Source organism: Marmota flaviventris, chromosome 4 (genome assembly GCF_047511675.1).
Source record: "Marmota flaviventris isolate mMarFla1 chromosome 4, mMarFla1.hap1, whole genome shotgun sequence".
Classification (NCBI taxonomy): Eukaryota; Metazoa; Chordata; class Mammalia; order Rodentia; family Sciuridae; genus Marmota; species Marmota flaviventris.
In genome coordinates, this window is record NC_092501.1 from 12962519 (window position 1) to 12979304 (window position 16786).

General features: G+C 52.9%; 1 protein-coding gene and 1 long non-coding RNA gene across 3 annotated transcripts in view; one reads left to right on the forward strand and one right to left on the reverse strand.

Moving 5' to 3' along the window:
- Positions 1-309: 309 nt before the first annotated feature.
- Positions 310-6596, reverse strand: Emx2 (empty spiracles homeobox 2). Of its 2 annotated transcripts, XM_027930416.2 has the most exons (3): positions 6109-6596; positions 3974-4158; positions 310-1800 (listed from the first exon to the last, which is right to left on the reverse strand). In XM_027930416.2, the coding sequence occupies exons 1-3, from the start codon at positions 6515-6517 to the stop codon at positions 1633-1635; spliced, it is 762 nt and encodes a 253-aa protein (XP_027786217.1). In that variant the 5' UTR covers positions 6518-6596; the 3' UTR covers positions 310-1632. The 2 variants fall into 2 exon arrangements, with proteins under 2 accessions (XP_027786217.1, XP_027786218.1); XM_027930417.2 differs by lacking the exon at positions 3974-4158.
- Positions 6597-7272: 676 nt separating this feature from the next.
- The window catches only part of LOC139705404 (uncharacterized), a 45694-nt gene continuing 36180 nt past the window's right edge, over positions 7273-16786 (forward strand). Inside the window, exon 1 of the long non-coding RNA XR_011707281.1 lies at positions 7273-7646. This is a non-coding gene — a long non-coding RNA (uncharacterized lncRNA). The remainder of the gene's footprint in view (positions 7647-16786) is intronic.

The following is a 16786-nucleotide window of genomic DNA, read 5'->3' on the forward strand; positions in this document are numbered from 1 at the left end:
AGATAAGTGCCAATTTTGGATCTGAAGTTCAAACGGAACCCCCTCCAGTAGGGCACGCAACCTACAGGCAAAAGTCTGCTTGAAAAAAACTTTTTCTCTCTTTCTAAAAGACTTTAGTTATCCTAATCAACTCCCTTCTCTACTTTCATATCTCTTTAAAATGTTGCCGGAAGCCAACAATACGGCCCATTTGCAGGTGGGGAGCCAGGATTTCTTGAGCCCATTTGGGAAAGGACCACACTCAAATCATAGAGATACTTTTTTGTAAAGATCCAATTCAGTTTCCCAAGACGACTACTCTGAGGGCATATTGATAAATCTTTATTGACAAAATATTGACATTGACATACTTCTTGGAAGTATATAGTGTGTTAGAATTCTAACAAATTAACACAAAACACAAAAATATTTACATTCTGGTATAGAAGACATTAAGGAAGCATTTGTCGCTCTCTTTAGTAAGTCTATGGTCTTGGAAGAGAAACTCAGTGCTTGAAAACTTGCCACATGTCCTTGGCCACACTAACATCATCCCCGCTAACTACAGTCCTTCCATTTTTGCAATACATAGATTTAAAGTTTTGAACGGCCCGTACAATGAATGGTTGAACTCAGCCAATTTCTCCAACCACTACAAGGAAAAGTTAACTTGGTGGTTTTGAGCCTCAGAATGTAAGGAAAGGGAATGTCCAAGAAATAGAATTAATTTATGTTTTTTTTTCCCCTAGCACAAATCCTGATTTTTCTGGTGGGCACCCTCCCTTACCACCCACATCCCCATCCTGCTCCCCGTTTCTCTGTAAGAGGACCACTATCTCTGAGCCTACTTCATTTAGCTTTCACAATCACTTTGACATCAGAAGGTATCAAAAAGTGTTTACAGACTGCACATTTCTCGGAAAAAATAAAAATAAAAAACACACAGAACCTGTCTTTAAAAGGAAAATAAAATTACAATTCATTTTGTCTTTAGACACCATTCGCCCAACAACTGCTACATGCAATTCAAGTTTTTGAAACAGGTGTGGGATGGGGCTAGATATGGAATTTCGCTTGTTATAACTAATTATTTTTAAAGACTGGGGGAAAACTGCGAAGTGCAAAATTAAAAGTCCTGTGCCTGGTTGGGTTGGTTTTTTAAAAATCATCATTATCATCATTTTTTAAGTGGACTGTGATAAACGGAATACCTGCCAATCATCTTGTCTCCCTGTTTGGCGATTGACTGACAGCTCTCCTTGTCAGAGTGCGCCTTCAGCTCTACCACATTTGGATCTGGAGATCTCCTTCTTTCTCTCCCTCTCCCTCTGTCTCCCTCTCTCTCTCCCTCTCCCTCCCTCTCTCTTCCTCTCTCTGTCTCTCACTCACTCAGCTGCCTCTTTAGACGAAGGTTGCAAGTTGATGTAGGAGCCTGGATCCTCTGCCATCCTGGCGTGGTCTCGGATTGGGACCCAGCGCCCTCGCTGTCCAAAGTCTGCGAAGCCTGCTGTAGCTCTCTGATCCCCTCTCCCTTTCTCGGTGAATGTGTGCGCGGTTTGTTTTTGTTTTGTAGGGTTTTTTCCTTCTTCCCCTCCTCTCCCTGTCTCTGTTTTACTCCATGTTGTCCGTTTCTGTGGGTTTGGGTTTGTGTTTTTAATCGTCTGAGGTCACGTCTATTTCCTCCGGACTTGCTTGCTTGGTGGCAATTCTCCACCGGTTAATATGGTGTGTCCCTTTTTTCTTTTGTTGCGAATCTGAGCCTTCTTCCTCCAGCTTCTGCCTTTTGAACTTTGTCCTCCGGTTCTGAAACCATACTTTTACCTGTAGGGGCAGAAGCAGGTGCTGTGCATTAGGTCCTTAGCAGCATCCTGGTACCAAGTCCCTGATCCCTCCCCCAGATGGCTCCCGGTGCAAGACTGAGAGTCCAGTCTTTCAAATGCATACCTAAAGGCTGGCCGCCCAGGGCCTCCCCTCGGGAAGCAGGGTCCCCAGTGATGAGTGGGAAGCCCAGCTCCCTGCCCTTCTGAATCCCCCCCTAGACAGCCCTTCCCCAGGGCCCCCGCTGTCCACAGCACACTGAACCCCTTCTTGCCTGGCCCTGCCCAGGTACCCACTTCCCTCTGAGAGCAGACTGCAAAGAACAAGAACCCCTATAAAATAATAAGTAGGAGAAATTTAAAAAGTTATGATCCTAACTCCCTCCAACAAGTGAATGCAAGAAGACCTCAGTCCAGGCTGCAACTTCCCCGAGGGCCCAATGTGCTTTCCATTTTCTGCAGGTCTTTCCTAGCCTAAATATAGAGCCTCATCTGTAAGGCACTGGTCCCTGGGTAGAAGATCAGGATGTGCCTCAGCCACTGCCTCCTTGCTGAGTGACCCTGCAGGTGAGCAAAAGTGGGCTGAGATGGAGGAAGCCAAGGAACAGTGGGGAGAAGGGACTGAGGACTAACCCAGCCTTGCCTTTCCAGCCAGGAAATGGGGTTCAAAAGTGAAAGCTCGGGAAAGACTGTGGAATAGAGGGAAGTAAGAGGAACTGACAAAGAGGAGGGGGAAAGAGAGAGCCCCCATATTCCTCCCTCCTATCCAGCCCAGAACAGGCCAGGGGTCAACCTCAGATTGGGCCACATCACTTCCCACCAAGGCAGGCAGAGCAGGCAGCCTGGCCTCTTCAGAGCAACTGCTAGAGGTCCCTAGACCAATGAGGTTGGAGTCAGCTGAGATTCGATGGCCCCCTGGGAAAACTGGGTGGTGGGTCCCCACCCGCAACCAGACCAAATAGTAGCCCTTGTCCAAGCTTCCCGCAGTGGGTCCTGGCTAGAAATACGTGACTGCCGCACCTTCCACATGCCAGGGAGTCATATCAGAGCAGTGCCCTCGAGGTCCGGCGCCCACTCTCTCCCTTAAGACACCACAGATCCGCTTGCTCTCCCCAATGCCGCAGTCCCCCAAAGTGCCCCATGGAAAAGCTGAGCGGGAACAAGGCTGAGTTTAATTTGCTTTGAGTTTGCTAATTGAGGGGGAGGATGGTTCATTTCTCCCCCGGCGCTCGCCCAAGGCGCGCGTCGGTGCGCTCGGGGCTTGACACGCACACAAAGACTCCAGGCAGCGTGGGCAGCGAGGCGGACAAAGACCACCGCCGCCTCGCCTGTCCAGGAGAAATCAGCCGGGCCGCGCCTTGTGCCCGCCCCGCACAAACCCGCGAGGCCCTCTTCAGTTTTGTCCGGGGGGGGGAACGCTTTAAAAACAAAAGCCTCGACCTTTTTGCGCTTCCCAGAAAAAGTGTTACAACTTAATCTGCTCGAAAATGTTACTGTTTGTTGGGAACTTTGACCCCGCCCTGGGGCTCCGGTACAGTAGCGCCTACAGTAGCCCCAAGCCCCCTCCCCGCCTTGGGACAAGCCCAAGCCTGGCCGGCCTCGGGACCCTGCTGAGCAGAAGGGCCTATCCCCCAGGCCCTCTCTGCAATCTTCAAATTCTATTTCTCTGATTTCGATTGCACCCAGCACTCTTGGCCTCCAGCTTCCAAGACTCTCCTTCTTTGAGAAGAGTAACTGGGGCCTATAATGAGAGCCTTGGGCCTTGAGTTGCTCAGAACTCTCCCTTAACCGGCTCTCTACCCTCTCCAACCTTGAGCCTCAATCACCCAGACATGCCGCTTCACTTTCCCTCATCCTGGACCCCATGACTCTTACCAAAAGTCTCATCAAAACTATAGAGGTATCTGGCCAGAGGCTACAAGGCCTGTACAGCTAGGCAGAAGGAGCAACTCAGCGCTTAGACTCTTAGAGCCTCCTTGCTGGAGCCCAGGGAAGCTGGGCAACAGGGAAGTTATAAATCCAGAGCCCTGGCTTGAAAGGAACCACAGGGCCCTTTGCAAACGCCCTGTCGGAGCTCAGCATTCGTGGGTATGCTGGGTGCCAGCTACCAGGGTCCTTATATTGGGGTGAGGGGGCCTCTGCCTAGACGGGATGTCCTGGCTCCTGGCCGCTCTCACCTGAGTTTCCGTAAGGCTGAGGCTGTGAGCCAGCTGCTTCCTTTCCGCGCCCACCACGTAGTGATTCTTCTCGAAGGCGTGTTCCAGCCTTAGAAGCTGGGACGGGGAGAAGGCGGTTCGGATCCTTTTCGGCTTTCGGGCCAATGCGTTGTGCAAAAGGAAACTCTCGGGGCTTGTGTCGTTCCCTGCAGGGGGCACAGCAGAAGTGCCATTAGGTGGCGGCTCTGGTCAGAGTCGCGCGCTTCTCCCGAGCCGGGCTGGCGGGGCAGAGCGCTCAAGGCCTCCACCTAGTCTGCGGCTCTAGACCTGCGGATGCTGGTGGCCCTCCCCAGGAGCGCGAGAGGGAGGCCGGCTTAGCTGCCAAGCCCCGGACAGCCGGGGATCCACCTGTGCCGCACACAACCAGAAGCTGCCCGAGTGGGGCCAGTCCCCAGCTCCGGACCGTGGCGGGCTCTGCAGCCGCCCGGGAGCCGCGGGCCTCACACTCCAATTCCCGGCGCCCGAGGCAGAGGAGGGGGCAGCAGAGACCCGCCGAGAGATTGGTGCCCACCACCCACAGAAATCTCTCTTCTTTCTACCCTCTCAGAAAACTTTGACCTCAGTGTGGAGAGGCAGAGGGCCGCTATCCTGAATTTTCTCGCGGACTTATTCAAATTTTTTATTTTTGTCTTGCTACGCCTCGGAGAAAGTACAGAGGCCGGAAGAGTCGTTGTAGCCGGACTGCGACAAGAATCTCAAGGCTGGTGTGCCGGGTTTCAACCGCTGCTGCCTCCGGATGACCTGGCTCCCGTGGTCCCCGGCTCCAAAGAACTGGGAGAGACTTGAGCGATGGGGTCGAAACCCAGGGGTTACGATTTGCCGGCACGAGCCAGGACGGTCTGCGGCCGGGGAAGATCCTGGTTGCTCCAGATCTGTTGGGGCGACCAAGAGGGCAGCTGGCAGAGAATGGAGAAGGGAAGCCCTGAACTTTGAGAGGAAATCCAATGTTTTGGGTTCACTCATTTGAGTAGGAAATCAATTCACCAAACAAACAAACAAACAAACAAAGAAAACAGACCGACAGTCCAGGCGGGAATGGAGGCAAATTCTGATCAGGAGTAAGGGCAAAAAGTTCTTTGGTTTGGTTTGGATTGTTTTTTGTTTCTTGTTTTTGTTTTTGTTTTTTTTTAACTATGGGGAGGGGTGTGACATCTACCCAATTCCAGACTCTGGAGGGAATGTAAAGGGTTAATGGACAGACAAGACTCTAAGTATTGATCGGCTGCCGCCTGAGGTCGGTCTATTATGAACTGGATCCGACTCAAATCGGCAAACTAATTATTCGCCGCTTTTTCCGAAGTTGTTTTAACTTTCCTCCCAACCCCCAACTAGAGAAAAACAAAATTTTTAAATAGCAAGAAACGAAGACACCCAAACAGATCTTTCCCTCCCAGGCCGTCTTTCGACCTGGTTCATTTCTTTTGAAAAAAAAGGAAAAACAAAAACCAGACCGAACCTGCTTTCCCGCCGGGGCCGCTCCGCTCCCCAATTAAGCAGGTCGCTGCGAGAGAGCCGAGCCCCGGAGGTTGCTACCCGCTCGGGTTTCCGCCCCTCGCTGGGCCTCCAAAAAGCAGGGGGAAACACACTTTGCTCCAGGGTCACAAGAGTCTCCTGGTCTGGGTAGAAGGCTCGAAGACTGAAGTCGCGGGTCTGGGATGAAGGGGCGTGCAACGGGTGGCGAACAGAATGGAACGCAGTCGTAGGTGAACCTGGCGGCCCTGTCCGTGGCCCTCGGACCAAGGGGACCGCGAGTCTAAGGACATAGCGGTTTCTGGGCTCCCTGGCGACGGGCACGCCGACCAGGCTGCTCTGGCGTGTCCAGACTCAAGCGCACACGGGGACAACTCTGTCCGCGCCCCTTCTCAAAAGGTCAAGCGGCCGGCGGGCCAGAACCCAAAACCAGCCATAGTTTGGGAGAGCGGGGATCAACACCATCGCCGCAGCCCTTCGCTGCCCAGTTTTCAAACCGGGCGCCTGGGCCGGAGAGCCGGTGGAACCTCCGCCCAGGCCTTGCTAAGTGCCCACCGGGAGCAGGCCGGGCGCAGTGAGGGATGCGGCGGGAGCGGCGCGCCGCAGTCCCGCGACGTGGCACGTACCTTGGAATCGATGGCCCAGATATCGGTAACGGTGGATGAGCCAGGGGTAGAAGGTGGACGGGTCCCGCTGCTGCGAGGCGAAGAGGGGGTGTGGCGAGTGCGAGGAGGGCAAGGGGTGGGCGGCCAGGGCGTGCGGTGGCGGCACCGGGTGCACTGGCACCGCGGGGTTGGGCGGGTGCGAGACCGCTTCGGCGAACACTAAGTCCGGGTTGGAGTAGACGCCCCTGCCCGCGGCTGCGGCGGCGGCGGCCGAATGGAAGCCGTTGAGGAACGGATTTATGGGGCTGGAGTTGGCGTAGCTGAGCGCTGCAGGACGGATGGGGTCCTCGGATCGCGAGGCGGGCAGGGGACTGTCCTTGGCCACCAGCGACTCGATGGTGAAACAGCGCTTGGGCGCCGGCTGGAACATGCTGCGCCGAGGAGCGGGCGCCCCAGGCTCCCTGCTCCCGGCGACCGTGGCACGCTGCCTCCGCCGCCCGGTGCTCGCGGCGAGGACCGACGAGAATTGGGGACTCGTTTGTTTGGGGTGGGGGTGGGGGTAGGAAAGGAAGAAAGAAAGGAAAGGAAAAAGGAAAGGAGGGGGAGGGGAAGGAGAAGCAAAGCCGAAGATCCCGAGAATCTTGCACCAAACGCGCCCAACCTGGAGAGAGGGGGAAAATCCTTCCAGAAGAATTTGCAGGCGTGGATTGGGGTGATTTTTTTTTTTTTTTTTTTTTTTGGCGAGATGGCGTGGAGGGGGGGAATCGGAGTTAGAAGCAGGGAGGAGAGGGGGGGAAAGTTTCTTGGGGGAGGCAAAAAAAAAGTTTTCTCTCCTCTCCAAAAGGCGGGCAGGGCGCCCTAAGTCCAAGGACAATCCATGGAAGTGTTCGCTTCTTCACAAGTTGTGCAAACGATTTGTTAGTTCATGAGCCTAATTAGTGCGGGGATCACATAAACAGCTTCCTCCGAAGCCTGGTAAATGGCTTGATGATTGGTCGCTATTACTCGCCCTGAGGTGGAAGGGGGGAGACTCTTTAAAGTGCGTCAGAGGGAGGCGAGCGCCTGGGAACCCGGAGGCCTGGATCTGGGCCGAGAGTGGAACGGAGTCGGCGCCGCTGCCCCGGCCGTGCCTCCTGCCGCCCGCCCGGTCCCTCGACCTCTTCGTGCCTTCGCCCCGCTCTCCAAGCTCACTCGCTCCCCCGGAGCCCGCTGAGGCTTCTCTCCTCCTCTTTCGCCTCCTCCTCTTCCTCCGGGTTTCCTCTCCTCCTCCTCTTCCTCCTTCTTCTCCTCCTCCTCTTCTTCCTCCTCCTCTTTCCCAACCTCCTCCCCCTCAGCCACCGCCTCCTCCTCCACCACCACCACTCCCTCCGGGGCACCCGGGTCCCTGCAGAGTCCCGGGCCCGCGCGCCTCCACTGCAGCCCCCTGGATCCCGAGCCTGCTGCACTGGAGCTTGTAAGAACGACCGACAGGCAGATTCCTCACGCTCAGCGCTCCGCCGCAGCTGCACCCCGTGGCTCCGCGTCTGGGGAGCTGGGATCGCCCCGAGAGAACGGCGAGGGTAAGCGGGCGGGGACTGGTTCCGGGAGAGGACTGAAGGCGCCTTTCGGTTATAGCAATCCCCACCCCCAGCAAACTCCCGGCGGTTTCTTAGTCTGGGGTGGGGGATGGAGGGTGTCCTCCCACCCTTCTAACCACCCGTAAGCTTCGAGGTTCCGGGGTCCGCGCGTTCGCGATCCTTGACCCGGTTGGTTCGTTTGCAAGTTGAGACTGGAGCCTCCAACCATTCCCGGGCTGTGCGATTCCACCTCCCCGCCGCTGTCAAACCACAGCCTCTATTTTTTTTCAGCCTGGAAAAGCGCGCACCTCCTTCCCCCCAAAAAAACGACTCCTTCTGAGATATCCGGGACCGGGGGACCAAGGTTAGGGAGCAGTTGGTGCGGTGCTATTACTACCGTTCTGTTGCCGGAATTATTTTTATTAGTGCTGACATTGTTATTATTGCTGCTATTATTATTATTATTTCTATTATTATTCTGCCATCTGTTGTCCCTGAGCTGGGTTGCTGTGCAAAACCTGAACTAGCAACTAAGGGCTGTGGATGGTGTCTCCGGTCCCAGACCGTGTCCGCATTTTCGAGCTTGCCTTCGGTTTTGGGATGATTTTAGGGCCCAGTTCTCTTGTCCCTATTGGCTCGCGTAGCGGCATAATTATGATCACATCCCCCAGGCTGCTGGCGCTGCTCTCTGTTTATTGGTGGTTAAAGATCTATTATCTATTCATCAGCCGCCTCTTTTTACCTCCCCCCACCCTTTTGCCAATTACATTCTTCTAAAGTGAAGTACCAGCAGGTATTTTGCACGTTTACAATTAATGATAAAAAAAAAATCCTGGCATCCTTTAAATCTATTACTCCCAAGCCCATGTCATTTATCTTAAGGAGAAAGAAATGCCTGTTTGAAGACTAGGTTGGTTTCCATGAAACCTAGAAATCCTTCAGGATGGGGGAGAAGTGAAGTCCTCAAGAAGGAGGCTGCAATGCCACCAGATTCAGCCAAGGATCTGGGTCTTAGGACATGCCCCCAGATTCCTCAGCTACTTCCTTCCCTTCCCTCCTCTTTACCTCTCCCTACTGCATCTGACTTCCCTTGGCTGTGTCAATTTCTGAACTTTATTTCACCTATAGTGTCGTGCTTGCTGCGGGAATTGTCCAGAAACTCCTCCAAGAGAAATCTTCAAGGAAAAAGAGGCATTGGGAGAGAGGTGTTTTCTGGTGTTGTTGGGGCTTTAAACAGATTAGAAGGGAGTCCACAGAAATCATGTGCATGCATGTCCACACACACACACACACACACACACACACGACAGGTATAGGCCTCATCTTTGCCTTCATGATGGGAAAAATTTCCTCCTATCTCAGGCTTCAAAAATCTGCATCACCAGCTGCAGTCCCCAGTCCTGGCCCAGTTTGTACCCTTTGTCTTTTCCATACTGCCTTGCTTTGTCAACCCACCCCCCCAAACACACACACCTTTTCCAAGTTTAAAGACTCTGGGCATTGGATCTTGGGGTAGGGGTATATTCAAATGCTACACACTCCTCAGACTTGAACCAAAAACCAAAACCACCTCAGAAGTCCTTCCCTCCACCAAGCTATGGAAATAGCCCCACCAAGCCCTCACTGTCAGGGAGCCTAAAGCCACAGTGAAGGGTAGAGGTCTTTGAGTGGTGCCTAACCAGCAGCCCCAGTGGAGCCAGGGATGAGTCCTGCGGTATCTGAAGCTGGAGGCATCCAATTTGGGTAAACTGTGGATCCTGGATCCTGTGGCAAGCAAGCAAGAGAGGGAGAGAAGGAGAGGGCACCTTCTCTGTGTGATCTTTGTAGGAAATCTAGATCAGGCCTCCACACTAGGCCTGAGACTCTGAAGCTCCAAACCAGGGTCACTATTGCCCAGGCCATGGGGCATGGAATGGTCATTTATTGCACAGCTAGCATTAGTGATCTTGGTTGGAAGTATAAAAGTCATTGACCTTGAGGGCAAAGGGAATGCAGTCCTGTCTGAGAGATTGGGTGAGACCCCAATAGGGTATGCTATGTAAGGGTGTTTCCATCATTTAAAAATTTCAGCCCTAAGTGCTTCAAGTTTATTTGGTACTTTCTTAACCTTTCACCTTTTGGGCCAGGACCCTGGGAGAATGTCTTAAGTGAGTGACAGACTGAAGGCTGGGCCCCTTAGCCTCATGCCCAGTGGGGGACATTTGGCTGGAGCAGGGGCCAAACTGTTCTGTCTTCTGTCCTGTGACATCCTCCGAAGCCCACCCGCCTCTTGCAAACTGCCCTTTAGGGATAGAGTAACCCCAAGGGTTCTGGCTGGTGGGCAGGTGGGCAAGAGTGAGGGAGTAGCGATGTCTAGTGACCGCCTTTTAGAAGGAAGCAAGGCATGCCTTCTCCCCAAGCGCCGCTAACCCTAAGCCAGCTCCGGGCCCCCTGGAAGAAGTAGTGCGTTTCCGGTGAGTCAGGGGCGGTGCGGAAGCCCTGGAAGCTGGGTAATCTATGCTAATTCATGCGCCGGACCTGAGGCTCCCGGGAAGGTTCGCAGCTCGGCCCGACGTGCGGGGGAATTAACTAGCAGAGTAACTCATTAATCGCATGGGCTGGCCGAGGTGCGCCAGGGCGCTGGGAGCTCAGGTCTGGGCTCGGACCCTGAGCTCTTAGTCCGTAAGGCTGCCTTTCACTTTACTCGTGGCTTTAGGCGTGGTAAAATGCGCCCCCGGGCTTTGTTTCTCCGCTGCTAAAGAAGTGGGCGTCCGGTTTATAAACAAAACAACACACAAAACCTGTGCGTGCAGCGGGGCTTCCTCCCTTCTGCGTGTGTGCCCCAAGCCGTCGCCTAACTGTAGACTCGGGAATCTACGCTCTTCAGGCAGCTGGCCTAGCAGACACATGCTAAGGATCTGACCCGGATCTGTCACTTACTGAACGACCTTGGGCAACACCACAACCTCTCCAGACATTTTGTCATAAGTAAAAATACAGCCAGTACTGCCTGGAAGGTAGTAAAGGGTAGTAATGAAGCTGGGTGTTTGGTTTTTTTTTTTTTTGGGGGGGGGGAGGCGGGTAGAATTGTTTTACTTTATGATTGTGATGGTACTTACACCACTATTTTTCAAAACTCACAGAATTGTACATTACAGTGTGAATTTTACCATATGTAATTATACCTTATTATTAAGGTATAATAATAAGCCCAAAGAGGCTTGCATTCACAGCTTAACTGTGTGACCTTGGGCAAGTTACCTAACCTCTTTGTGCCTCTGTTTTCTTTTCTCTCAAATGGGAATAAATAATAGTACCTTGTCCCTTGGACTTGTTTGATAAGCAAAGTGTTCAGTGTCCGGCACAAATGAACTTCAAAAAAATCACCTGAACTGGATGTTGCTGTTATTACCTACCCACCACCAGGGCTTGTTGTTGGGCTTCACAGACTGTGAACAATAAAGACATATGAATGCACTAATGCTGGTCTCACACTCTGCCAAGCTCCTCCATGCTCTCTCAAAGGCTCTCAACTCTCAGGAGTTGTTGGGGTGATCGAAGCCTGTATTCCTGGCTCTCTGGAGGCATAAAAGGGTAGTGATTCCTGGGGGTGGGGGTGGGGTGGGGGTGGGGGTTCATAACCATTTGCTCTGAGTTTCTGTAAGGCCCCTATGCTGCAAAGGAGCAAACCCCGGTCTCTCTCCCCTACCTGCTTCCTTCTAGGTCTGAGCATTGTCTGGAGTGGGTGCACAGCCTATGCACTTCAGGTGCTTGGGGGCTATCTGGGGTCACTACCTGTTGGACCACCTTCTTGAGTTCTGGTTGTCCACCTGTGAAAAGGAAATATCAATATTCCGACGGTTGTGGAGAGGAATAGGTAGGCTTGGCACACGATAGGGTTCACCGAATTTTAGTTATTGTTAGGCCATGGCCTTGTTCTGTCAGGCCCACCCGAAGTTCTCCCTCTGCAACAGGGTCGCGCCGGTATGGATCCTCCCAGTGGGCCAGAGTCATAGGTCCTTACTGTGCGACGGCAGCGCCGCGAGGGAAGCGCCGGGTGAGCGAGGCGAAGGGTGAGCCCCTTCCCGGCCCAAGACATGCAAAAGGTGTCCGGTGATGGGGAGGCCTGGGGACCGGTTAAGAAGTCCTCCAACTTACTGTGATTCCCAGTCACCTTGGCCTCTCTGAATGCGTAGGGCAGTGTTGAGGAACAAAAAGTAGAATTAATACCTTTAAAACATTTTTTAAAATTATTACGGCAAATCCCTTTCTGGCGTCCTCCCCAGAGGCCTCTCGGAAGGCTGGCGCTGCGGCCCAAGTCCTCGATCGGTGTGCGCGCAGCGGCGCCTAGTGGCGAGGGACCCGCGCAGGAACCATACCCTCACAGTCCCTGAGCCGGTGCGCGGGGCGACAGGGTTACCCCCATTACAAACATCTCGCAGAGACCGAAATCCAAGCCAGAGAAGAAAGACTAAAGAGGCTCATTAGCTAAAGAAGAGATAACCACTTGGAAATGCGTCCCTCCTCCATCTATCAGCTCCAGCTCTCTGCTCCAGAGTTCATCCGCGCTGGAATTCCAGTTTCATTAGGAGTTAGACTTCCCTTCCGAAAGGGACAGGGAGGAGAGGACAGGTCCTTCTCTAAGGACTAGGCAGACCACCTGAACCAAGGAGATGACCCGCTATCGCGCAAAGGCGTCCACAACTCCATTGCCTGAGGTCTCAGATCACCCCGTCCAACCACGGTGGCTCCGAGAATGGGCCGGGACCCTCGGCCGGAGCCCTGACTGGGGTAGAGCTGGGGTTTCCGAGTGCAGCTCTCCCAGATTCGCGCCCCCTTGCGGCTGGCGGAGGACGCCCCAGACCGAAGGTCCTTGGCTATTGGGGAAGTGGCAACTGATCACCAGCGACACATTCCAAGGACAAAAATGGACTACTGAGATAGGGTTCAGATGCCTCGCCCCTGCCTCCTAGAGTGCGTGGATCCCCATCCTCCCCTGTTCCTTCCTGATTCCTCCGGTGAGATGAAGTCCAGGAAACCCGCGTGATATGAAGTGCCGCCTTCGGCTTTACTGTAAGCTCGGAGCGCCGACCTGGGGGTCCGAGCCCTGGCAGGACAGTCTTGACCCTAGTCCTGGCCTCTGCTCGGGGGAACCTGTGAGCGTATGGTCTCGGGAGATCATCTGTTTTGAGACCCAACATTTGCGCTCTGAATTCCGCACTCCCGCCAGCAGGCGCACGCAGCGCCGTCGGGTTTTACTTTCTTCATCGCGTCAAAACTCCATGTGTCGACCTGCGCTGACCTGATCTGATTCAATATTGAAAGCAAAGAAATCGAATCAAAGGGAGGTCCCAGTTTCTTTCTCCCTCAGCTGCCTGCAAACGAAAGCCTAGGACTGGCAAGGGAAGACAGACCCGACGCAGAATCAAGAGAAAACCGACACCCTTGTGCCCCGTCAGAGGAGAAGACATCCTCTCTCTTGCAGTCTCCCTTGCAGTCTCCCAGAAGCTGTGTGTGTGTGTGTGTGTGTGTGTGTGTGTGTGTGTGTGGAAATGTGGCACTCCCACCACCCCAGCAATCGCCCTCAAAGCTCCATCTCCATCAGGTCATTTGAGTACCTCCAGACACGCCAGGGTGCTGCTGGAGTCCCTACACCCGGTACAGGGTTGGGAACCCAGCGCCTTCACCCTCTGCAGGCTCTCTCATCCTTTAGTTCAAGAGGGCTCTCCACCACTGCAGCCCAGCCTCCTAACTTGGCGTTCTGTCTTCTTTCGGTCCTCACCTTCTTTCGCTCCTAGACTTGCTTTAGTGTAGCAATTCACCTTCCAACCTATAACTTTCAATGCAGACACCCAGTAGCCCCTCTCAGGGACTTGATCCTCTCTTCTTTTAGTACCTCCCCAATTTCTCCAAGAGCTTGGCTGAGTTCAGAAAGGGGATCATGGCCTTGTGAGGAAAAGAGGAAAGAGGGCTTCTTTCTTTTGGAGGAGGGAAGAGATCTCCTTGAACATTAGGGAGGATGCTCAGAAGACTTTAAAAAAAAAAAAAAACTTAACAGTTCCTCTCGCCTACATGGAATTTCAGCTTTAAATATGTATGCTCCCACCCATAATCTCCCTGAACCTCACAGTCTGGTGTGATAAATTAGGAAAGGAGCAGTAATACCCATTTTCTGGGCAAGAAAACTGAAGCTCAGGGACCTTGAACAAAGTCCCTGGCTATACTCCAACTCCTGGTTATAGATGCAGTGGTCACTCCAAGAGGAACCCTGGGACAGCTCCACCTGTCCTCCCGACCCAGTCTCCAAGCACCTGCACTCAAGCTAAGTAGAAAAGGCAGGGAAGAGCCATGGCCCTCGTTGTCTGTGCCCAAACCATCCTGGAACCCCACATCCAGGAGGCCCTACACCTCCTACATCACGGTAACTCTTGCCTCACAGGCAGTCACCCACCATTGACCTCCAGGCTGCTTTCCAGGCCCTGCCTCCTGCCTTCTTTTTCCCCAGGTCGCCTCCCGCTCACTCAAGCCCAGGATTTAGCACTGGAGGGCCATTGGTAACCTGGCCACCACCTATGAGCTGAAGCGCAGGCAGGGCAGTACTGCCTGCCCACTGCTGAGACTCCATGTGCCCAGTGTACCCATGTCACTTGTGTGAGGCATTCAAAGTGGACCCTGAAACTCCTGATGTAGCCAGAGCATGGTATTAGTGCTGCAGGTAGAAAAATGTGAGTAAGGAGGAACTCCTTGGTCTCCCTATTTGTCCATCCTGCTTGGTGGAGCCCAGAGCCCTGAATGGACAGGGGCTGGGATCTCTCTCTCTCTCTCTCTCTCTCTCTCTCTCTCACACACACACACACACACACACGAAGACTCCTGCAGTCCTGGAGGTTTTAAATAGAAGTGACCATGCAGCCCAGCCTCCTAGGAGAGGTAAGGAGCCCTAATCTGGCTACCACACTACACTCACTGTCCAGGGCCCCTGGAGCCAGTGATTGAATACACTAGTCCTGGTGCCCCTATTTGCATCTCCTAGGCGTCTGGGTAAAGGGAAGTGCATGGTGTCCCGCTTCTATCGGGGCCTCACTTCCTCGCCCTTCCCGGGGGCGGGAAGAGGCCACAATTGGGGCCCAAGGGGACCTATGGGGGTCTGCAGCAGCCTGCCCAAGGGACCCAAAATGAACCCCTTCCCCCAGCGGGGACCCGAGGAGGCCCGACCCCTGCCACCCTCTGCTTAGCCCGGCTGCCGGCTGCCCGCCTGGGCTATGCAACAAAGGGTGGCATTGGCGCTGCGCGGGCAGGGACCGCATTGGTTCAATATTAGCTTTTCATTCCAGTCTATTGTGCCCATCTGAGATAATATTGACTCTGAGGTGAGAGCCCACAGACAACAGGGCTTGTCTAACACTCCGCGGCAGGGCGCTCGAGGGGAAGAGAAGCAGAAATGCAGAGTTAAAGAGATTGCAAATAAAAGCTGCTAGCGCGCGGCGCGTCCCGGGGCCGCGAACCTCGGCGCCGGCTGCGGCTGCGCCCAGGCCTTGCACTGAAGAACTAGGGGTCGCCAAGAGTCTTGGGGTCCTGGGCGGTTCTGAGGAATTGCGCTGCGCATTCCCTTCGAAAACAGCCCTCCTTTAACACCCTTCCTATCTTCCAAATGATCCTGAGATTCCGCTTCTAGAGAATTCGAGAAAAATCAATTCCCACCGACCGTTTTAGGTTGCTAGTAAGTCAGCATCGACACTGAAATATTTCCCCTTTTAATTGGTGTCACTCTTTAGTGTAACTTTTCCGTCGAACTGTCGCTCTTATTTCTCCTGCATTGAAAGAGTAAACACACATGCGGCAATTATTATTAAGCTGCCTTTACACGTGACAGCACAGTTAATATCAAATTTCTAAGTGTGCATTTTGCTGTGCTTTGAATTGTCTCCCGGCAGCCCATCCACCATCCCCTAACTGCCTTTCCAACCGCAGCTTTAAAAGGCCTCCAGAGGGTTCCAGGTCTTTCATTTAAAAATTCGTTTCTATTTCCAAATTGTCCCTAAATGCCTATTTTGGAAAATGGCTTGTTACCTTGTTTTGTATGTCTGAGACATACAAAGGTTTCTGAGCCAGGGACCAAAGGCCCGCCACACAGGACTTAAAGTAGCCTGCCCTCATAGTGTCATTTATAGCACTGTGACTACCCCCAGTTTGGAATCTGACCCCTGTAAGAAGAGATAATCTGTTCCGCAGTTAACCCAATAAAGTCTTCTGGAATCTTCATCCACCTGAAAGACAGGTGGGCTTATGGGGAGCTGGGATAGGGCAAGGAATGGAGTCACAGCATCAACACGGGGAGACAGGAGAGACGGTGGTGGCTGCTTTTCATCCTTTGCGGCACCATGTACTGAGCCAGCTCCAGGCTGGAGGAAGCTCCTGCACAGCACTTTGGATATTTCAGAAGAGGGCATTTCGTTTCACATAAACGATCTATAATGTATAGGATCTGGTTTTATTATATTCCATTTAACATATAAAATGGATCTTATGGTCTCATCCTACCGTTTTAATATATACATCTAGCTCCTTTATTGTTATATTATTTATCTAACCTGTTTTATTGTACATTTATGTGTTGTACACCATTCTAGATATTCATTTATACTATACTGAGTGTGTATGGATGTTTGTGGGGATTTATGAATGTCTTTGGGGGAGCCTCAAATATCCCTTGCAAGTACATATTTCGTCATTTTGATGTAACTTTATAAAGTCCTAATCGAAACCACTTTGAGACCAGCTACGTCCCATAACAAATACCTTGGGGTCCAATTTCATCTCCAAGAAAAGGTAAGGTAGGAGAAGCTCTGTGGTGAAGGACAGCAGGTCCCCTCTGCAAAGTGGTTTCCCAATTGACCCTTTTCTAGGGACCAAAGAGACAATATTCCGGACCCAGCCTACCTGGTCTCTGCTCACTCCTGCTGGGGCAGCGGTTTTGGTTTTGTAAAAGGAGGTTTAGAGGTTCAAATGGTCCCAAACTGATGTCATAAATTAAAAATGAACTTTGGGAGCTCAGCATACACTCACTGAGGCGTCTGGGAGAGCAGCAGAGGCCTCTCACCTCGGGTCCTGGGCTCCAGACGACAAACCGCCTGAGGGAATTGCTGCTTCCTTGCGCAGCTCGC

What these genes read in the sequence shown, in the direction of transcription:
- Emx2 (XM_027930416.2), bottom strand. Translation starts at nt 6,517, where the DNA reads ATGTTCCAGCCGGCGCCCAAGCGCTGTTTCACCATCGAGTCGCTGGTG. An exon ending in TCTGGGCCATCGATTCCAAG is followed by an intron (nt 4,159 to 6,108) that starts GTACGTGCCACG and finishes TGCCCCCTGCAG; the next exon opens with GGAACGACACAAGCCCCGAG. An exon ending in TCAGCCTTACGGAAACTCAG is followed by an intron (nt 1,801 to 3,973) that starts GTGAGAGCGGCC and finishes CTGCCCCTACAG; the next exon opens with GTAAAAGTATGGTTTCAGAA.